Source organism: Taudactylus pleione, unplaced genomic scaffold, assembly GCF_031769625.1.
Source record: "Taudactylus pleione unplaced genomic scaffold, aTauple2 ptg000556l, whole genome shotgun sequence".
NCBI classification, from domain to species: domain Eukaryota; kingdom Metazoa; phylum Chordata; class Amphibia; order Anura; family Myobatrachidae; genus Taudactylus; species Taudactylus pleione.
The window spans coordinates 1824547-1848230 of NW_028284958.1; the positions used below are offsets into that span (position 1 = coordinate 1824547).

Sequence of the window (23684 nt, forward strand, 5' to 3'; positions counted from 1 at the left end):
TGGACACCCCCCTCATGATAAATTACCGGAAAAAAAAAATCGTGAGTTGCGTACTTGGTGAAAAACTTTTGCGTGAATACAAAAAAAAAGTTGAAAATGGTTTTAACGTATTGGGTCTGATTTTTCGATGGGCGGTATGGATTGCATCAAGTGTTTTAAATATCGCACGCGGTCGCAGCAGACGTTTTTACGGCACAAAAATATACTTGCACCCATTTTAACGTACCCCCCCAAATTTCCTGGAAAAAAATAGCTTTTTATCTTTTTTCAATGTTTTTTTTTTTTTTCGCCCAAAAGTACGCAACTTAAATTTTTTCTTTTCCGGTAAGTCATCATTTAGGGTGGGGTGTCCAAAGGGTTCTGAAAGAAATCCCCACATCTTTAGCCAAAAATAGGAATTTTGCATTTTTTTTTTTTGCCTGGTCTGGAATAGAGAAAACTATTGTTATTTTTTTACCTGTTGCTGTTTTTGCCTGGTTTTTTTTCGAAAACGTCCATTTTCGCTGCTAATTGAATACGCCCCTTAGGAGTCAATCCTATTAGGTGCAAATTGCAAGGATTCTTGAAACTCGCACACTTCGCAACAAAGCTCACTTCAGAGAATTCTCCAATCCAATTACAAATCCCTATTTGCCCTACTCGCAACTCGACTTCCAACTTAGATTTGAGAGAAATGCATGAGAATGTGGGTAGACCATCCTGGATCCCCCAAAATGGACAATTTTGTTAGCAGGACCGTATAGAAGGCTGTTTGTGGGCATTAGGAAGGTTTTTTTTAATGCGAGAAAAAACAAACTTTTTTCATTCTAATTAAACAAAAAAATGCAAAAAAAAAAAAAAAAAAGGTATGAAAAAGGGTGATTATCGGGTACTTTGAGGGCTCCTTGAAAAATGTAACAAAAATTATAAAATATAATAATTTTTTTAGTTGAAAAATTGTAATTAAATTTGGGGTGCCTAAACTAATGAAAAAGTTTGATTTTGGGGTAATTTGAGGCCTTTTTTTTTACCCCAAAAAAGGACATGTAATTATTGGACAAATTAAGCTAATTGGAAACTTCCAAATGCCTAGTTAGTCATTAGGTGGGGTGTCCAAGAGGTTCAGCACGGTGTCCCCACATTTTAACCTTAAAATAAAGATTTTCCTTTCCATCTCTCACACTCAGGGAGGTGCGAGTGGAAAGTTGCAAATTCAGTCTGACTGATTCAGTGCGAGTTCCTAATTGGATTACAAAATTAATTCGCTATGGGAATTTGAAGTGAAAAAAGCAACTCACACCTAATAGGATTGACCCCTTAGTGTTATGGTTTGCAACTGGTTGTAAAACACTCAACACAAATTACAAGAAACTTGCCAACTGACTTAATACAAACTATGCTGGTCGCAGGACAGAAATAGAAAGTATAAAAGTAAAAAGCTAAAAGTCTTAGGGCTTCATTCAGTACGGATCGCAGCTGCAAATTCGCATGTAACGCAGCTGCAAATATATGTTAATTCCTGCCACAGCTCAGCCAGCATAAAGACACCCACTGCTGCTTTCGCATAGCTGTCCAACCTCGCACTCCTGCATATACTGTACATCGGTACCATTGAGCATTTGCAACAGGTCTGACCAGTTGCAGAAACTGCAAGCCTCGTCGCATGCAGAGAGCTCTCATGCTGCGTAAGCAATAGCAATGGCTAATTTATGCACGCCTATGAAACGGCGTTCAAACTGAAAGTGCGCCTGCAATTTTCTGACCACTCCCCCGTCACCACCTCTAACCACTGACAGCCTGACACTCACTCTGCGATGGATTCCTTTGTGCATGCGTAATCACAATGTGATCGCTGCATGTGCGGCTTGTACGGATGCGCAATGGCAAACAATTGCTTGACTGCATTCAATATTGCTATTGCGTATGATGCGGAGTAATGCCCTTAGACATTTACGGTGTCATGTGTTGTAACTTGCAGCTGGAAATTGATCTGAAAGACACAGGTTGTCAAGCACTAAATGGTAAAATGATCAAACTAGCGTGTTTAACAGAACTAGTTCTATTTTTTTTTTTATTATTATTAAGTTGGGCTACATAACTAATAAAAGGTTTTGCATATGTATATCACAAAGCAATAGCTTGAGGCAAGGTATGCAAATTAGTCAAAATGGCCATTTGAAATGAATGAAGCTTTCACTTTTCAAGCTTAGCAATTTTTTTCCAATTCTATTTACACTGATCTCTCTATAGTATGTTGCCAAGGAATCACCTATTGTTTGTAAAAATAATGTTCTACATGGTGATTTATATTACCTTTAAATTTTGAAGAGAATACGAATTATCATATAATCTTCAAGGCTGCAGAAGAATAGGGAAGGGAGCGAGGCTTGCAATCCACAAAAAGGTCAGCTCAAAAATTTTCTGCCATTCTAATAACAATTTATCAGAGGCATCTTAAAAACAAAAACAGAAGGTGCCATGCCAAAAATAGGATTTCTTCCTTTTTCCTCTTGGAGCAGTGACTAACCATTTCATCGGGATGTTTTGAAAGTCAGCTTGTACAATAAGAAAAAAAACAAAAACACCACGCCACTGTGCAGTCCATCCAGGCAAATCCTATGGAAGAAATTACAGTTTCTTATATTCAGAATGTCTGGCTGGAACCTGCACAGGGTATGCTTCATCTTTCCAACAGCAATCTTGTTTACAATCTGCGAGCTTTGCGTGGACGGCAGCCATTGTGTGGGATAGGAGTGTTGTCTGTAATGGATATCACTTCCAGTCCTCCCATGGTTAACCCTTTGATGGCATGCTGAAAAAGAGCGAAACACATGCTTTACCAGAGTTTTATTTTGATTAATTACTTTAAATGTTATCCCCTACATTTAAGTTATTTAAAATATCTAGTGCTGCACATTTAATGTAAACCCAAAAGCTAACCTATGCAAACTTTAAACATAGGGAGAGAACATGGTAAATGAGTTACATTATTTCTTTCAACAACCTAGCAAATACAGTATTTGCACGTTGCCAAACACTAAAGTTCTATTGCTATTACAAACAATTACATGGAGTTTCTGTCCATTTAGTTAACAAATGCAGCGATAAAAAGATCTAAAATAAAAGTAATTTTATGTGTGGCTATTTGACTTAATGCAGATAATCAGAGGTAAGAGAGAGAACCAGAAATTATCTACATGGTTTCACTTTTTCCTAATGTTATTAGCTCTAGTACTTTAAAACTGTAGCAACTCCTCTTTAAATGCATTAAGATGAAGCGAACGGAGTCCAAATGTGGGGATCAAACTAGTGCTCAATGGGTTAACTGGTTTCTTGGGAGTGATGATGTATGATGAATAGGATTTTTTTGTAATCCTTAACATAGAATGATACCTTTTAAACTGCCCACGCACATTGATTTATTCATTTCTAGTCATACAACTGAACTGATCGCTGAATGAGTAGATCAGGGACTAGTTTTAACCTGCATAGGACAGAATTCATTTTACAAGAGCAAAATGTTCAATGAGAAGTCAGCAGTTTCCATACAAAGAAAAAAAAAAAAAGACACCAATGCGAAAACAGCCGCCACAAAATTTCAACAATAGGCATGATGACCATGGGTTCTATTCATACAAAGAAATCACTGGTGTGAAGTTTACATATTCTTTCCATATTTGTGTGGATTTCCTACTACAGTAAAAAAAAACATGCTGGTAAGTTAATATTAAATCAAAATATACATTTGTTTGAATTATCTAGACCTTTTAATCTAAGTGTGACATGTAATAGAAGCATTTTTCTATTACAGGGCACCATGCAGTAGAGTGGATAGGTGGTGTTAATTCTTCAATCACTAGTACACTGTGTAGACCAAAGTGATTGGACACTCAGAGCAAATAGATCAACGAGATTTTATTGACTTCAGTACTTTGCAGTAATCACCACACATGGTGGACCTACATTCACTTGGCAAACTATCTATAAGTTCCTGGACAAGAGCAGGCGGTATGTTTTCCCATTCCGCCTTAAGTACAGTGACCAACTGACACTGAAAAAGAACGAGTCGGTCTACAATGCAGCAGTCACTCCAATTCGTCCCAGAGGTTATCAATGGGGTTAAGATCTGGACTATGAGTTGGCCAGTCCACCCGAGTTACTGAATTTTCTGTATACCAGTTGAACATCACCCTGGAAAAATTACAGGTAGCATTGTCATCCTGATAAAAACATTAGTTGTTTATGTAAAACTGCAAGTGCATGGGCCTCCCTACGAAGTGTTCTTGTCAAAACTGCCACATAAGTGGCCATTTGAAACTCGTGCACTGGTATGCATTTCGCTTGCGCGGGGATGTCCAATCACTTTTGTCTACATAGTGTACAACAAATTTATTTAAGTGTATTTTGTCTACATAGTTTGAGTCATGGAAACACCATCACTTATGCCAGAGGTTCCCAAACGCGGTCCTCAAGGATCCCTAACAGTTCAGGTTTTAGAGATATCCATGGTTGAGCACAGGTGACTTAATTAGTACCTCAGTCAATTTGATTTAACCACCTGTGTTCAACCATGGATATCTATAAAACATGAATTGTTGGGAAGCCTTGGGGACCACGTTTGGGAGGCTCTGACTTATGCTATAGTATGTGTGGTGACCTCGCTCTACAAAACACACACATTACACTTAATCTGATTTTTTTTTTCCATACTACAGGTTGAGACTCCCGTATCCAAAATGCTTGGGACCAGGGGTATTTTGGATAACGGAATATTCCGTATTTTGGAATAATTGCATACCATAATGAAATACCTTGGGAATAGGACCCAAATATACACACAGAATGCATTTATGTGTTATATACACCCTATACACACAGCCTGCAGGTAATTTTATACAATATTTTCAATCATTTTATGGCTCAAACAAAGTTTGTGTACAGAAATGAAATTCATTTATGTTTCATATACACCTTATACACAGCTTGAAGGTAATTTTGTACAATATTTTTCATAATTTGTGCCTCAGACAAAGTTTGTGTACATTGAACCATTAAAAATCAAAAGGTTTCATTATCTGAGTCAGGTCAAAAAAATTACGTATTTTGGAATATTTGGATATGGGAGACGCCACCTGTACATATTCGTTTTACAAAGCTTCCATTGCAATAGAACAAATATATAAAGATTAGCAGATAATAATAATACCTTATGGCAAAAGTATATCAGCTTTTATTTATATGGCACCACAAGATGTACGCAACGTCCTAGAGAGTAAATATGCAAAACATTTCACATTAACTGGGACTTTGATCTCGAGTACAATACACAGAGGGGGATGTAGTTAAAATGTAGACATTTACAATGTCGAGATTCATAATGTCAACAGTTATGATGAACACATTGTTAAAATGTCATCATTAAACATGTCAGCGTGTGCAGAATGTCGACATGTTCACAATGTGGACATGCAAAACACAGACATCCCACACGGGACCGGCAGCGGAGGGATAGGCTGCAATGTCGACATTTATAATGTCACCAGATAAAATGTCGACATTGAATATGTCAGCATGAGCAGAATGTTGACATGTAAAATGCAGGAGGGGAGGTTATGGTTAGGCACTAGCCTTCATCCGATGAAAAACATCGCTGGAGCCGCTATACCAGGTAAGTCGCCGCTAGACCACCAGGGACCTTTTGTCAATATTCTAATTAAAATAGACACTTCATCAGTGTCGACATGATGAATGTCAACATTATGACCAGATCGACATTCTCATGTTGATAAAAATATACCACACCCCACAGTGGAATGCCATAAAATAAGTACCGAGCATAGATATCACACCACAGACTGGGTAGGGCAGCTAACTGGAACATGGGTTTGAACACTCATTAAAGAGATCTGGAAACACAGGTGGGAATCAATTCAGTACGCCGTAATCCTGTAGCCTACAGAATCTGTGTCACAGAAGGGAAGTAGGCGACAAGGGAGCAGAGCCAAAGCTAGTGTTTTATAATCTCCCCCTACATATTCACTATCTCAACTGCATTAGCAGTCTAACTTCCCCTCTACACCGACTTTCTGTAATGATGTGTGCGAGTGAGAGCAATGGGACGGGCATGTTTTCTCAAAACTCATGTCTCTCTCAGCAGGCATTATACAGCCGTGATAGAAAATAAATCAGCTACAGTAAAGGGAAAACATAGCAGGTGGGAACCAGCAAAATTGAAATAAAAAAAATAAAATAAATATGAACTGATGGATATTCATATACACACTATTCATGCTTTGAACTGTACTTTATCTTAAATACAGGGATTGCTACTTCAAAATATTGTAATGTATGTTAAGCTGACCAACTCAATTGTGTGTGATGTATAGTGTAGGATAAAGCATATCAATTATCTTTAAATTCAGAGTGATATCTAGGGTAGAACTGGCCAGAAGGGGAATGAATTGGTTAACTTAATGTATACAGTATTGTAATACAATGAAGTGCCAAAGTCATGGGATAGATGCCTAGTATTATGTAGGACCCCATCTGGCCCAGCAACTCGACGTGCCATCGATTCCACAAGTGGGCAGAAGACCTCTGGAGAGAGATGTTGACATGTGTCATCTGGATAGCTTCCCAGAGCTCCCTGATATTTGCACATGCAGAATCCTGGGTACAAATGGATCTCTTTAGCAGGTCTCATAAATGTTCAATTGGATTCATGGTCGGGTGAACGTGGTGGGAACAGCATTTGTCAGAACTCTCCAGAATGCTCCTGGAACCAATTCTGGACAGCTTGGGACCGATGACACCATACATTATCCTGCTGGAATATTTCATCGTTGAGGGGATACTGTACATGAAGGGCTGCAAATGATCTTCAAGCAGTGCACTGAAATGATCACCGAACCACCATCAGCCTTGCACACTGCCTTGTTGACAACTGAACCCTACCATCAACCTCCTGCATTGAATGTGGATGTAATCAAGTGTCACTTGTCTGTTACCATGGACAATTCTGGCCAGACACCGGTGGTCATTATCTTTAAGCAGCCGTGGTCAGCCACTGCGCTGTCCATGGTAGGTGGTAATGCCTTCCATGAGGTTTTCCTGGTACACATGTTACACCATAGATCGAGAAAAGTTGAATGTCTGTACAACTTTGGAAATGAAAAGTCCCATCGGTCAGGCACCCATTATCATGCCCCACTCGAACTCCTCTAATTATGGTTACAGAGAAGGTCCAGTAACAAACAACAACACGCTGGCTGGATACAGAGATACTGCCCCACTTGCTGGCTGAATTGATAGCATCCCAGATACTGCCCCACATGTTGGCTACACAGAAAACCCACTAAACAAACACGTGGCCGCTGAAATGCAGAGAGTGGATGGATGTAGGCAGTCCACTCTCTTTACCAGTGACTGTTTCCACCGGCAACAGAGTGCCCTTTCTTTTATACTGGGAGAGAGATCAGGTCTTCCATCCAGTTAGACACCAACCAGCACTGTGATGCTGTCACTGACCCGGCCAATAAGTTGCGCTGCGCTTACATTTCTATATGAAACATCAGTGCAGCGAGTCACAGTGACAGGCAGCAGGGGAATTTTGCCAGGAGACGGCCCGAGAAATAAAGCTTGGGGAGAACATTGAATGTGGTCACACCCCTTGTGTTCCAATTATGGATATGGTGAGAACACAAACATATGCAGTCAAAAGTATATGGACACTTCTAACTAGTGTGTTTGGCCATTTCAGACACACCCATGGTTACCAAGGGCATAAAATCAAGAATACTGCCATACAATCGCCTTAGTCAAACATTAGCAGTTGCATGGGTCATACTGAAGAACCCTGTTGGAAACACGTTATCTGGGAATGACTCAGCGCTCTTCACCATCTGGCAGTATGATGAAGAAATCATGAATCTGTACAGTATTGCCAAGTGTAAAGTTTGGTGGAAATGGTGGAGGAGGAATAATGATCTGGGGCCCTTACACGTAGTATTAGGATGTCCCATTACTGCACAAAAAAAACAATTTTTACTCACCGTAAAATCTCTTCCTTGGGAGTCCATCTGGGGGGATGCCTTACATCTGGGTTATGCATAGTGAAGGGTGGAATCTGACACTAGCTAGTTTGATACGGGCTCCCATCCCTTATATAATCCCTCCCTTTCCACCGTAAGCTAGGTCTAATGTTTAAACAAGCTTGTGAAAGAGACACAGAAGAAGTGAGAAACCAGAAATCACAGACATCTAGTATGAACCCAACAAGGGAGGGCATCCCCCAGATGGACTCCAAAGAAGAGATTTTACGGTAAGTAAAAAAATCGTATTTCCTTTTTCATCCATCTGGAGAATGCCTTACACCTGGGATATACCAAAGCCAGCCAATTAAGGGGAGGGGGGAGTCGGAACCAACCACCCTAAGACTTTTCCGCCCAACACCGGCATCCTTTGCGCCAAATGTATGGAAGCGGTAAAAATTTTGTACAAGTGTGTATGGATGACCAGGTAGCTGCGCTGCAGAGCTGCTCAACCGAGGCACCATGACGAACAGCCCAAAAAGCCCTGACAGCACCAGTTGAATGAGCCCGAATTGAGGCCGGAACCGTCACACTCAAAGACAAATATGGCTGCTTAATGGCAGAAGTGACCCATCTAGAGATGGATCCTTTCGAGGATGCCTAAAAGAGGCAGTATGGTCCAAGTAAATGCGTAACACACTTACCACATCCAACAGTGCAAAGAAGCTTCGCTAGTCACTGAGTCTTGGCGAAAAGCTTGGTTAACGTGGAAAGCTGATACCACCTTTGGAAGAAAGGAAGGTTTGGTGCGCAACACTACCCTATCTTCATGAAAAATAAGAAGCGGAGGTTTACAAGAATGAGCTGCTAATTCAGATACCCTTCTGGCTGAGGCAATGGCCAAAAGGAAAAACAACCTTCAAAGTGAGATAACGCAATGCAGATTCCAAAGGCTCGAATGATGCATTGCCTTTTGGAGTGACTCCAAAACCAAATTAAAGTCCCAAGGAGAAATTGGGGGTACATATGGAGGCTGTATGCGAAGAACCCCTTATAAGAAGGTCTGAACTTCTGGAATGGAGGCAAATTTCTTTTGAAACAGTATCGACAGGGCCGAAATTTGTCCCTTAAGAGAGGACAATCTCAGACCCTTAACCAACCCCTCTTGTAAAAAAAAAAAAACAAGAGGTGAGACACTCTGAATATTTCAGGCTTGAACTTGTGTTTGCACCAAGAAATATATCTATCTATCTATCTATCTATCTTCCATACCAGATGATAAATCTGGGAAGTAACTGGTTTACGAGCCTGTATCATGGTTTTCACCACAGACTCTGAAAGCCAAGCGAGGCAAATCGGGGTGACAGCATGGACCCTGAAGCAACAGATCTGGGTGCAGGGGCAGACAATATGGAACGCCTGCCAACATGGGCCAAAGAATTGTGTACCAATGACGACGCAGCCAGTCTGGAGCCACCGGAATGACTGGCTGTGTCACTAAACAAATCCGCTGGAATACCCTTGGTAACATAACCAGAGGTGTTGTCATGGCATCCACCAGAGATGCCCAAGGATCCCGGGACAGAGATCCGTACCTTGGAAGTTTCTTGTTGAGACGAGGAGCCATTAGATCTATGTCTGAAGATCCCCATCTGGCCACTATTTCTGCAAACTCCTGGTGTAATTCCCATTCCCCTGGGTGCACACTGTAGCGACTGAAGAAGTCCGCCTCCCAGTTGTCCACCCCCAGAATGTAAATTGCTGAAATAGCTAGAAACCAATTTTCCACCCAATAAAGGATGTGAGAAACCTCCCTCATTGCAAGCCAGCTGTGTGTGCCACCCTGGTTGTTTATGTAAGCAACTGCTGTGGCATTGTCTGATTGGATTCGTACTGGTAGATTCCTCAACTGGCATTGAACCTGAATCAATGCATATCGAATTGCCCTTAGTTCCAGTATATTGATGGGAACAGAGGTCTCCTGGACAGACCAAAGACCCTGTAAGTGTCTGTCTAGAACCACCTCCCCCCAGCCTGTTAGGCTGGCATCTGTGATAACAATGGTCCCATTTATTACGGACAATTGGTAACCTCTGTTCCGATTTGCCTCCTGTAGCCACCACCGGAGAGACTTCCGGGTCTGCAGTGATAATCTGAACATCTGCCTGTTTAATCAAGGGTCTGGTTTAACCTATCGATGAAGCAACTGATTCTGTAGAGGTCGGACATGAAATCTGGTGAAAAGGAACTGCTTTGAATGAAGCTACCATTTTCCCAGTATCTGCATAGCCCTGAGCACAGATATGAGACATCTGTAAAATGGTCCTTATTCTGGATTGAAGATCCTGAATCTCTGCCTGAGGAAGAAACTCTGTGACCCAAGAATACCATACTCTGAGATGGAATTAAATTTGATGTGGGAAAATTGATGATTCAGCCATATCTCTGGAGTATGTCTAAAGTAATCTGAAGATGTTGTTGCAATAGGGCTATCGATGGAGCCCTTATCAACAAATAGTCCAAATAGGCCAACACATTTATCCCCCTCCTCCTAAATAGGGAGATCATACGTGCCATAACCTCTGTAAAGACTCTGGAAGCGGTGGCCAAACCGAATGGCAGAACCTGAAACTGGAAATGCTGATGTCCCACTGCAAACCGCAGAAGATGTTGATGACCCCTCCATATAGGAATGTGGAGGGAGGCATCCTTTAGATCTATGTAAGCCAGAAAATACTCTTCCTCCATTGAACAAATGTCTGACCTTATTGACTCAATCTTGACATTTTCCAAGTGAGGATAAGCATTTAACCCCCTTGGAAATTGAGAATGGGATGAAACAACCCGTCTGGTTTGTCTACTAAGAAAAGACTGGAGTAAAACCCCAGGAATTGCTGTAGTTCCGGAAGCGGAATAATTACTCCTGAGTTTGAGAGCGCAGAACTGCCTGTATGAGAGTCTCCTTTCTGTAACCTTCCACAGGGAGAAGGGTGGAAAAGAATCTTTATGGAACAGGACCCTTCAAATCCAAAATGTAACCCCTGGTTACCATTTGACTTACCCAAAAATATGGATTTGAAAGAATCCAAGATTCCTTGAACTAGAGTAAGCATCCTCTCACCAGAGGACGGGTTCCAGTCCTTAGACAGTCATGTGGACTGACCTGCTGGCTTCGCAGCAGGGTAAATGGTTCCAGGGACACCTCGTCCCCTAATGGTCCCTCTTTGGGAACCCATAGGCATACCTCGGAAAGCCTGAAAGCTTCTTCTGCCTTAAGTATGAAAGGAACGAAACCTAGGAGATTTTGTTTTAGGTGTAGTTACAGGAAGGTAAGGACTTTTTCCTCCTGAAACTTGAGAAATAATTTTAGTTAATTCTGGCCCAAACAAAAAAACCTCCATCAAAATCACCAGATGCCCTGGGGAGGTGGCAGCCACCTCCCAGGTGAAGACGCCAGAAGCCCTGGCGGGTTGGCGCCTGCCAGGCGAATATGTGAAGTCCTAGTGGGCGGCAGCCACGAAAAAGAGCTGACACAGGCTGCCGCCCACTAGGTGAAGACGCCGAAGCCCTGGCGGGTTGGCGCCCGCCAGGCGAATACACTGAAGCGGCGCCCGCCAGGTGAAGACGCCGTAAATCCTAGTGGGCGGCAGCCATGCAAAAAGAGCAGACACAGGCTGCCGCCCACTGGGTGAAGAGGACAACAGAAGCCCTGGGGTGGTGGCAGCCGTGCAAAAGAGCTAATTGACTGCCACCCCTCAAGCGAAGACGCCAGAAGCCCTGAGCAATTAGAGAGCTGAATGTGTATTCTGAATGAGATGGATGTATGGAGTGACAAGGATGTTGGAACCCAGGGGGATTGTTGTGGTGAACGAATGGGAAGTTTGTGGGCACTGAGTGGAATGTGTGCCACATAACTGTTCAGACCTCAGTTGCAAAGACTGCATGTGTGTACTCCAATGAGCACACAATTCTGTGAATTAGCAGCTCCACCATGAGTGCTGAATCTGCAGTTAACCACATGGTGTCATGGCATACCATATCTGTATTACGCAAGGAATACGTCCATTAAAGGTGTCAGCCTGAATGATCGGAATTTCATTGCTTTTTGGAGTTTGAGTGGCAGAAATTCAGTAGGTTATGTGAATATTCAGATCATGTCTAAGCAGCCTCAAAATATATATTATATATACACACACACTCAAAACATACACACACACACCCCTGATGACGGTTTATAATTAAACCGAAACGCGGCTGAATAGAGACTCTCTGATTGATTTAATTTACAAGTCCCGGAGTGCCTCCCTCAATTGCTGCATATTATACATATACACACACACACACACACACACACACACACACACACACACACACACACACACACACACATTGATTGAGATATTATATATATATATCAGAAACCATAGGTTAAATACATAAAGTAATAATCCTATATACTGCTTAGCTTGTGTGCCCTTGTCCCCCAGTATCTGCTCAGCCGTTCTTTGATTGCCTGGCTTTGCAGCAGCTTGTACTTGCAGCTAAATAAATACTTGGGGGAGGCATGGCCAGCTGCGGCGTCCTGCTCACTCAGGACACCTGTCCTGATGATGTCACCTGCTACTCGATCTCCATGTGCAGCGACCCTGCGTCCGGAACCCAGCAAGCCCCTCTCTCCTTAACCACTTAACTGATGAATTGTATTTCCAAAAACCGTTCTGAAATTGTCGTTTTTTTTTTTTTATGATTGAATTAGGTCAGGAACATTTAGTTAAAACTTATTCAATAAAATTTAAAAATATATCTTTTTTTCTGTTTTTTTATTTCTTTTGAAACATAGTATGCCATAAAAATAGCAATTTTTTTCAAATTCATGAACTTAGACTACACACTTTTAAACTATTTAAGACATGGAGCACAGGCTCCTTTAATTTTAATAACCCGGCGTCTGCAAGGAGCAGACTTCGTACAAATCTAATCTCCTTTTGCCTCCGGCCCCCTCAGATGTGTGTCTGGCATGGAGAGAGACCCAGGGACATGGTAGTTTGGTGACTCTCTCAGGGAACATCTTTAGAGTGGGATATAGGTTCACACAGACCCCTAATCTAACTCCCACTCTGTTAAAGCTTGTTGCCTGTCGCCAGGAACTAAGCACCCAAAATAAAACATCAAAATGAAGAAATAAAACCTAAGTAAAAAGCTAGGAACTAGCCAGTGCCTTACTCCAAAAGACACTAAAAAAAAAGACTGAGCTTACGGTGGAAAGGGAGGGGTTATATAGGGGGTGGAAGCCAGTTTCAAACTAGTTAGTGTTCGACTCCACCCTTCACTATGCATAACCCAGATAGATGAAAAAAGGAATACAATGACATTTTCTAACTTTGTGGCAAACTTTAGGGAAAGGCCCTTTCATGTTCCAGCAAGGACAATACTCCTATGAACAACATAAGGTCCATAAAAAAAAATAATGCCGATTTTGTGGTGGAACAACCTGAGTAATTTGAATAGAGACCTGACCTCAACCCCACTGAACACCTTTAGGATGAACTGATATGCTAACTGGGAGCCAGGTCTGACTGCCCAACATCGCTGCCTGACCTCACTAATGCTTCTGTAGCAGAATTGATGTGAATCCCCACAGCCATGTTCCAAACTCTAGTGGAGAGTCTGCCTTGAAGAAGGGAGACTGTTGAAGATCTCCCATTTGCTTCTGGAACAATCACATATAGTTTGGATGTTTGGGCGTCCACATACTTTTGGCCATGTAGTGTGTGTTTTTTATTTAGCTTTTGCAATACAATTCCAAAAATTACAACATCTTAGGCAGTGGGCTCTATGTACTGATCTACTTAGGACCCCTTAGTTACCACAGTGATTCATTTTTATAGAGCAGTGTGGGGTAATATGCAGAAGTCACAACACAGAGATTTAAAAAAAAAAAAAAAAATTGAGCAATTGTCACCTTTGGTGCAGCAAGCACAAAATAAGAGAGGAAGCTGCACAGGCGGTACATGCTATGATAGATCTATGATGCGTGTACACTACAGTTATACACTAACTCTCTCTCTCTTTCTCTCTGAGAGCTCCCCACAATGGACATGTGTGGAAATTGACAGTGATTAGACAAATAAGTAGAGATATGAAATGTGCCCTACTTTCCTCCACATTTGTCTTACAACATAGAATCATATAAAAGCCTCATTAAAATAACGCGTTGGCGGTTTCTTTTTAAGCCGATACTCTGCTGCTGTAGGGACTACATATGGACCTCCTTTATTTTGGATTAAAGACTTCATTAGGAATCTTATGGACCATGTGAAATATTTGACTGCAACATAAGGCACTTTTTCATGCATGCATTACTTTGGTTTTATTTAAAAAAAAAAAAATAATAATAATTGAAGTAAATAAATTAGGGCCAAATTCACTTAGCCGCGATAGAATTTTTTACGATCGTGTGTTAACTTAAAGTGCATTTTGCCCAAGAATTTCACTTATTGCGTGTATGCGCGCTCCCATTTAACATGCAATGCAATTAGAAAATGCTTATTCTGGATTTTGCTCAGTAATTCTTTCTGGTAAAATCTGCGTTAAGTGTGGGTAAAAAAAAAAAAAAAATGGAGAAATCAGCCTGTACCCCCCAACATACAAACTAATAATAGATAACAGTATAGAAGTCTGTAAGTGTCCAAAAGCAAAGTATTTAGGGTTCTTAAACCGTGTCAAATAAGCATTATTTTAAAAACAAGAGAAAATATTATAGAAAGCAAGTGTTTTTCTGCAAAGTAAATGCTTTAGATAAATTTGGGGTGCATAAAAAATGCATGTAAGTAGCTCCCATCTGCAAGTTTAAAAGCATATGTCCCATTCAAACAGCACTCCCTTATACCTGTCCCACATCTTGTAACCCATTAGTCAGCATTTTGCTGAATTTCACCCCACAAATGACATGTAATTATTGGCCAAATTAAGCCATAATTAATTAATTAATAAGGAGGGTGTCTCAGTAGTTCTGAACCAAGTCCCCACATGTGTACGTTAAAACAGTCACAAGTCTGTTTCGAAGGCAAAAGGGTGGTCACGCCAAATTGCATTTTGTTAATTGCTAAAAATATACTAAGTGAATGAACACAAGAGAAATTTAAATCAAGTCACTATTAACACTTCTGTCAAAAGATTTAAATGCATATGAAAATTTGCTCGGGCCAAACAATGAAAAAAATAAGCTGGTCATTTAGAGTATCTCAATGTTCTCTCATTTTGCAGCTGTCACATCAGAGATCCAATAATGTAATATTGTCACACAAATGTTTTAGCTATAAAGCAAGAGAGTTAGGTATTCTCTCCATATTAATATAAGGACAAAATGGCTTATATGATTTAATTGATGCAAATTTAATAACCATCAGAGCATAAGGTGTCCCTGTATGTACCCATCTCCAGGTCATACAAATGTACACTGCTGACCAGAGCATTACCCACTTTAAAAAAAACAAAAAAAAAAAAAACACCAACACTGTTTAAAACAGGGAATGTCAGTTCCGTATCTTGTAATGTTAACATAGTCTCTTGTGCCTAAGGCTTACCCTATCTGGTCAGTTCTTAAACTCAACCCATTCATAAACAGCACACCAGTAAATTGACTGAACTAACTTTAGTTAAGTCTTGCCTGTATATATGGTTGATTAACAGAATCCTCTTGTAACTCACCTCTATCTTCACCCAGTGATAGATGATTTCCTTGTTTAACACATGCTGCTATTGGTTGAGTAGTATTCGTAATGAAAAGTTATGTGCAGGTAAGACATCAACTCCTGCTCCAGTGCAGATTACATACTAATTTTGAAGACCGGACTCATTGTCCTCCGATCTCCCCCAGGAGGGGTCGTTCTCCTCCCCACCTCTCTCTTTCTGTTGCGAATACTATTTTCTCTCCACTCCCCCAAGTCTGATGACTGGGGGTCATCATGTACTCCGCTCTTATTTAACCTCCACATTCATACTATATCCCAACCCTGCCGCTTTCTCCTCTGTAACAGTTCCAGGATTAGACCTTTCCTCACTCTGGAGGCAACCAAATCATTTATTCATGCCCTTGTCATCTTCCACCTTTACTATTGCAACTTATTATGCTGCGGTTGCCCTGCTTCCCCTCAGTGCTGATGCTCATCTCATCTTCCTAGCTCGCTCTGTTTAACTCCTTCACTTGCTACCCTTTCCGCACCAAGGGCCTGATTCAGGTCAGGTTAGAACAGGGGGAGGGGGGCATTAAGCAGCTCTCCAACTGCTGTAGAAATACACATACCAGCACGACCTTCAACAGTTTGAGCATGTCTAAATAGCAAAACCATGATTGGGCATGCTGATAGGTGTAGTTCTACAGCAGCTAGAGGGCCGCTTACTGCCCACCCCTGTATTAGTAAGTAAATCTGATGGTTTACGTACCAACTTGATGGTGGGTGAACTGTACACGCGTAGGATCTGTTCCGTGCATGTGCAAAAACAAGTCATGAGATCACGCCTGCAGTGCCCTGCAGCCGCAGCTTTTTGGGGGTGGGGAGGGGGTGGCGCCAACTCACGTTCCTGGAAACGATGGGAGTTCTGCAATGGAAGATGCAGATTTCCTGGCCTCTATAACACAGCTAAGATGGCCATTCTGAGTAGCCTTTGGCTTTCCTACATGGTCGAAGCTGCAACGATTACGATCCATCACATGGATCTGCAATGCTGTCAGGAGGTGTACATTTCATTCAGGCGCCTCCTGCAGTATTAAAATAGTCACACAAAGCAGCTACAGCCAAAAGCACAGCTGCTGTGTGTTCTGAGTTTACATCTGAATCAGGCTCTAAAGCCAGTCTGAGCTTCTTACACTCACTTTCAAAGATACTTCTCCCCTTCCTATGTCTCATAATTCATCTCAGTCCACACTCCCTCTATTCCTCTCCATTCTTCCTGTCACCTCTCCTCCCATTAGTCACCCCCTCTAACTGCCGTATTCAAGACTTTTACTGTGCTGCTCCACTTTCCTGAAAATCATTGCCCCATTCTATTAGACATACTACCAGCCTGCATGGACATATAAACATAAGATAATTAAATACCTTATGATAGGTTGGTTATGCTTCTGCTTAAATTGACCCTGCTATGTGTTTGCATGTCTACCAGTAATAGGTACAACATAAAAATAAAAATCTACCTACTGATATAATCAGGTTTGTGATCAAACCCAAGAGGCAGTGATGTTCTTCCCCTTTTCCACTGGCCAAAATATCCAGGTTATTGCAGCATCAACCCAGGTAGCGGCTCCGTGGAAAAGGGTCCTAGGAGCAAAGTTTTATGTGGGTAAAGCCTGTCACAAGCTGCAGCTGCGGTCAACAATACTCCGGTCAGTCCTCTCAGACCCGTTGCTAGGAGACTGGGACGCTGGGCTGCTCTTTTGTGAGGTCCTCGAACCTGGCTTCTCCGTCATCTTTGCCCTCTCCTGATTGGAGCTCTCTGCTTTTTTACCTCTGCTGAACCCCTGCTCGGATGCCGGATATAGCTTTTGTTACGTGGCTCCCGATTTAGTGTGTGGAAATCATTCTTGTGGTTTATCCAGTACCTCCTGTCAGCGTGTTTTACTTCTGTTACAGTCGTACTGTGGAGTCTGAGTGGACTTCGATTATTTTCCTTTGCAGTAGTCTCAGCCGCACTGCAGTGTCAAAGTGGACTGTGCGTTATCCACTTTACAGTAGTCTCTGCTGCACTGCTGCGTCTGAGTGGATATTACATTTTCTATCTTACAGCAGTTTCAGCCACACTTCCGCGTCTGATTGGACTCTCGTTATCACTTCATGGCTGACTAGGCAGCACCATAGCCAAGTATACATCAGTCCTCAAGGCTGCAACTTGGCCACAAGGCCCATCTCAGCCAAGTATTTATCAGCCCTCAAGGCTGCAACTCGGCCACAAGGCCACACCAACCTTCAAAGCATTAATTATCAAATGACTAATCTCAAACTTTGTGCACATCAGCACTCAAGGCTGCAACTCGCCTGCATACCAATCAAGTAAACACCCTTCATGAAGGCATCAATTATAAATTGACTTGTATCTCAAACCTTGTACACATCAGCATTCAAGGTTGTAAACCGGCCACTGGTCGGCATCCTCTTCTTGATAGGCATCAGACTCTAGAACTACTACTGGCATTTAAGGCCAGGCTTGCCTACCCTCCCGATTTGGCCGGGAGCCGCCCGATTTTTGGGTGCTGATCCCGGCCCTCCGGAAAGGCAGACAAGCCTCCCAGAAGCCTGTGACCTCGGGTGGGGCGGTGATGCGATTCGCGCTGAATCGCGTTATTGTGGCTCCGCCCCCTGCTTCACAATGCCGAAAATAACGGAATTGTGAAGAGGGGGCGGGGCCGCGATCGCGCGGCCCTGCACCAATGTGCAGACAATGGCCGGCTCCGCCCCCAATGTGACTTCAATGGCTGGCCCCGCCCCCCGCTGTTAGCCGACAAATCAGCTCCCTCCCGAAAGGCTGGAGCTGATTGTCGGCAAGTATGGTTTAGGCTGCTCTCTTCCTCAGTCTTATTCTATTCTGTTGTGCTCCTCATTTCCGATAGCCAAATCAGTCTCACAGTGAATCTACCCAGGGATTCATAACAAAACCCTGGTCAGGCTCAGTGGTTTCCCGCATGGTGATTGGCTGTCATTCGGGAGGCTGTCTGTGTGACATCTGTTTTTACCCCATCCCCGATTCATACTGGGAGGCTGTAATCTCTCGCTGCCCCGTTACAGCTGTCACAGACAGCCTCCCAAATGACAGCCACACCCGGGAAGGACCCCCTCCCCGGGAAGGACAACCACCCCTGGTCACCGGCCTGCTCCGGTCTGGCGTTCAAGGGAGAGCTGGATTTTCCGGCGCTTGGTTATAACATCAAGACAAGTGCAGTGCGAACGGCATTGACCAGGGATATTCCCGGGTCGACGTCGCAACAAAAATGGGATTAAATCTCGGGTCAGACCAGGGATTTTTGGTAGAAAAGGGGTATTAGTCAGTATGCCACCATGATGTTCTCGCATAGCTTCGATATGGAATTTAGCACTTGGATTTTAGACTATTATTGGTTAAAAGCTGTCAGGATAATGGATTTCATACATTCCTAACATAGGTTAATTTTGTCTTTTGCATTCTCCCTTTCAAACCTTGCGCACATAAATGGATGAGATTATATACACACTAAAATTTATATATATATTTTTTTATTTGCATTTTTTCCTTGCGCTGATCATTGTTTACACTGATGTACCCGTTTTGTGGTGATGGTGACACAGTATAGGAGCGTCGGAGCACGCCGTCAGCGTGATGACGTCATCCAAAATGGCCGTCGAGTGGGTGTGCAGTCCTGGTTATCTGGCTTCACGTGGTGCAGCATTTAAAAGGTATGTGTGTATTGCATTCTGCAGATTTCCTAACAAGAGTTGGAGTAACTGAAACGTTGAAAAAGCCAAGCCTGCCTTTGCATATTTTATTATTTATGCCTTGAGTGTCGCACCTTTGCATTGTATAATATATGTATATCCAAAAGGTAACTCCATAGGTTGCAGAGATTAAGGCACTCTCTATAGACTTGTTTATTCACAATCATACATAAGCTTTATTAGCATGCATAGAAATAGTTGCCAACGTTTCGGTCCACATTGGAACCTTTGTCAAGGCATAGTACAATAAGAGATACATATAGCTGTAATATAAATGGAAACCAACAAAAATCTGAAAAAAAAACAGGGTTACAGAAATGCCTCCCAGGCCCTTAATCTGGCTGCTAAAACTAAAATAATCTCTACATGTTACAATATTAAAAGGTAATAATATTAATGCAGTGGTGGACATATAAACTCATTTATCTAAAGAAACAGGGTGGTGACAGAGTACTATGTTATCAATAATAGTACTGTTATCAATAAAATTGCTAACCAACATAGAAATAAATAGGCTCATTATTGGTAAGAGGCTACATGTGCAAAGTGTACTGAAACATGGACATGCACACTGGGCCTGATTCAGACCCGCTCGCGAGCGCTCGCAAGTGGGTCGATGGTGGCCCAGTGCGCATGCGCGAGACCCGGATAGCGACGGGCAAACAGTCGCTCCGGGTCTCGTACCAGAGTGGGCTCCGGGTCTCGTACCAGAGTGGGCGTGCTGTCGATGTTGAGTGACAGCACGCCCCCTTTGGTGGGCGGGCTGGGGGCGTGGTGGCCCAGACGAAGGCGTTCCCATGGGAACGCCTACCGTCTGGGGCCGGCCCCACTGAGATCTTTGGGCTCTGCTAAGAGCCGAAAGCTCTCTGGGGCTTGCGGCAACGAGACCCTACCACAAGGGTCTTGTCGCAAGCCCGATGGCCGCGATGGTCTTGACCATCGCGACAATCTTCCTGGCCGCTCGCTATAGCTGTGGGTGGTCACCCACAGCTATGCGAGCGGCCAGGAGGCCGCTCTAAAAAACAAGAAGGCCGGCCCTGATTCAGAGCGAGTGCTCTGTCAGAGCGTCCGGCTCTGAATCAGCGCCACTGTGCGTAGTAGACTAGCATTAGCAAATAAAGCAGCTACATGTGCAAAACGCACTGAAGCATGAACATGGTGAGCAAACATTAGCATATAAAACAACTACATGTGCAGAGTGTAGTAAGGCATAAACCTATACATAGTGGACAAACATTAGCATATGTGCAAAGTGCACCAAGGGATAAACAGTAAATAATGCGATAAATAATTAGAACAAAAGTACATCTTACTTAAAGACATAGTGGCTAGAGCAAACACATGCTGTTGTGTTTATGCTGGGGCATGTGCAGTATTTATGAGCAGTGACATAGGACCAGAGGTGTCCCCCTATGTTTGTAAAAACCGGGTGTATAATAATAATAATAATAATAATACCAATCACACAAGCAATTAGGAGTGTGTGGCCTGTGTGCTAACTTGTTAAAGGCTCATAGAGAGCAAAACCAAAGTGTATAAGTTCTGACAAACTGGCATAAATATCCGTGACAGGAAGTGGTGCAGTCACCATGACAGTGAAATACAGGAAGTGTGGCATAACTCCTGCATAATGGAAGGAAGTATGGCAGGACAGACTAATACCCCTTTTCCACCCAAATTCCGGGTCTGACCCAGAGTTGGAACAGGGTTCCTATCCGGATCAGACCCGGAATTTTGCCGGCGCCGACTCGGGATATTCCCGAGTCGGTGCCGCTCACGCCAGAGTCGGGTCTGCATAGACCCAGCTTTTCCGGCGTGTAAGAGGTCGCTTGGAGATGAGGTCATCTCTAAGCGCCACTGAAGCCGGACCAATCGGCCGGCTTGCAGCGCACTCCAGGTCATCGTGACCCGGAGTGCGCAGTTCTCACAGCAGGGTTTCACGGGCTACGCCCATGTTAAACCCTGCTATTTACCTGGGTTGGATTGCCGGGTCACTCGACCCGGCGATCCAACCCTCTCCCCTTTTTACACCAGGGAGCTGCCCGGGTTAACCCTTCAATAACCCAGGTTTTAGCTCTGGTGTAAAAAGGGGTATAAGTGAGAGGAAGTGAGGCAGGGTAATATATACTAAATGTTGCCACAAGAAGTGTGGCAATTTTACAGAATTAATGAACAATGAAAGGAAGTGGGGAAAGCTGTACAGGTAAAACACACATATTGAGAATGTATATGCCACATATTAAACCAGAAAAACGGATGAGCCAAAATATTAATATAAAAGGCTAGTCACAATAAAGAACAAATAGAAAGAGAATAAAATAAATATAAAAAAAATGGCAATAAATAATTACAAATAAAAAAAAGAAATGGACGAACACCGTAGCATGTACTATCTATTGTAATAAACCACATGTAATGTAATTTTCAATTAATTTAGTATATACGTAATAGTACAATGTGTAATATGGGCTGAGAGATATATATATAGATATATATATATATATATATATATATATATATATATATATATATATATATAGCAACTCAGGGGGTCTGGGTGACATAAGCATAACAATCCCATTGGAATACCCTGGTTTTATATCAGTGTAATAGAAGAAGAACTGGCTGTAAAAGATTAAAATCGGTCTCTCGACGTCTAATGCTGCCCATCCACTACACGATGCGGGGATGACGGCACGATTACGACGCCGTCGTCTCCCGCGGGGTGAAGTGCATACACTGAATGTTCAGACGTTCAGTGTATGCAGATCAATCATCCCCGAACATGACAACCTGACGGCGGTCGTCAGGTTGACCGTCATGTTCGGGCAATGATTGATGTAAAAAACGACCAGCGGGTGCGTGCATCACTGGTCGTTTTTAACATTTTACTGCCCGATTTGCGGGCGATTACCAAGCGATGGAGCGATAACGACCGTCGTTATCGCTCCATCGCTAGGTTTAATCACCTAGTGGATGGACAGCATAAGCCTCAGGAACATGTGTAAAAAGTCCATAGTGGTCTCAGCGGTTAATGATGTAAAGTCAAGTTTATCAAAGAATACGAGATCTATTTCATCATAAGTAGAAGAGAGCTCCTTGCTCAGCTTGAGACAATAGGGCCTCTTCAAATAAAGGGGTTCCACCAATTGCCATGGTTTCATGTAACCCTTGGTGCCCTGGATCTGTTCTCCTATAGCCGCTGTATTCTTCTATATGGCGATGCTGGTGGGTGTCCAGAATAAGCGGAGACAAAGGATCTCATTCAGAGACGCTCGCAAAATGCGAGCGCTCGCTCTGCATGAGGACGGCCGCATGTCAAAAATGATCCGGCCTCCTGCCCGCTCGCTAGGATGTGGGTTACCACCCACAGCCTTAGCGAGTGACCAGGTTGATGGTCGCGATGGTCGAGACCATCGGGGCTTGCGATGAGACCCTTGAGGTAGGGTCTCGTCTGCCGCAAGCCCCAGAGAGCTTTCAGCTCTAATAGAGCCGGAAGCTCTCCCACTGACATCACTGGTGATGTCAGTGGGGCCACCCACAACCGGCAAGCGTTCGCTTTGGAACGCCTCAGTTTGTGAAACCACCCCCCCCCCGCCACGCCTACAAAACGGGGCGAGCTGTCGATCAACATCGACAGCCGCCCCTTTTGTAGTGAGCCCCGGAGCGAGTCTGAATGAGACCCAAAGTCCACTCAATAAATTAGATGGTCTGTGGTCTGGCACTCACACCTTGTATGCTAATACAATGAATGCTGGGGTGATCCTTAGAGTTCCCACTATCATACATTGTAATAGCATACAAGGTGTGAGTGCCTGACCACAGACCATCTAATTTATTGAGTGGACTTTATCTCCACTTATTCTGGACACCCACCAGCATCGCCATATAGAAGAATACAGCAGCTATAGGACAACAGATCCATGGCACCAAGGGTTACATGAAACCATGGCAATTGGTGGAACCCCTTTATTTGATGAGGCCCTATCGTCTCAAGCTGAGCAAGGAGCTCTCTTCTACTCATGATGAAATAGATCACGTATTATTTGATAAACTTGACTTTACATCATTAACAGCGGAGATCACTATGGACTTTTTACACATGCTCCTGAGGCTTAGACATCGAGAGACCGATTTTAATCTTTTACGGCCAGTTCTTGCTCTATTACACCAGAACTATCCCATTGGAATACCTGGTTTTATGTCACCC

General features: G+C 43.0%; 1 protein-coding gene across 1 annotated transcript in view; it reads right to left on the reverse strand.

The window, feature by feature from the left end:
* Positions 1 to 414: 414 nt before the first annotated feature.
* MRPS11 (mitochondrial ribosomal protein S11) overlaps positions 415 to 23684 on the reverse strand; it is a 78442-nt gene continuing 55172 nt past the window's right edge. The window contains exon 6 of the mRNA XM_088452837.1: positions 415 to 2791. Within this exon, the coding sequence (XP_088308963.1) occupies positions 2684 to 2791 (108 nt within the window). The 3' untranslated portion in view covers positions 415 to 2683. The remainder of the gene's footprint in view (positions 2792 to 23684) is intronic.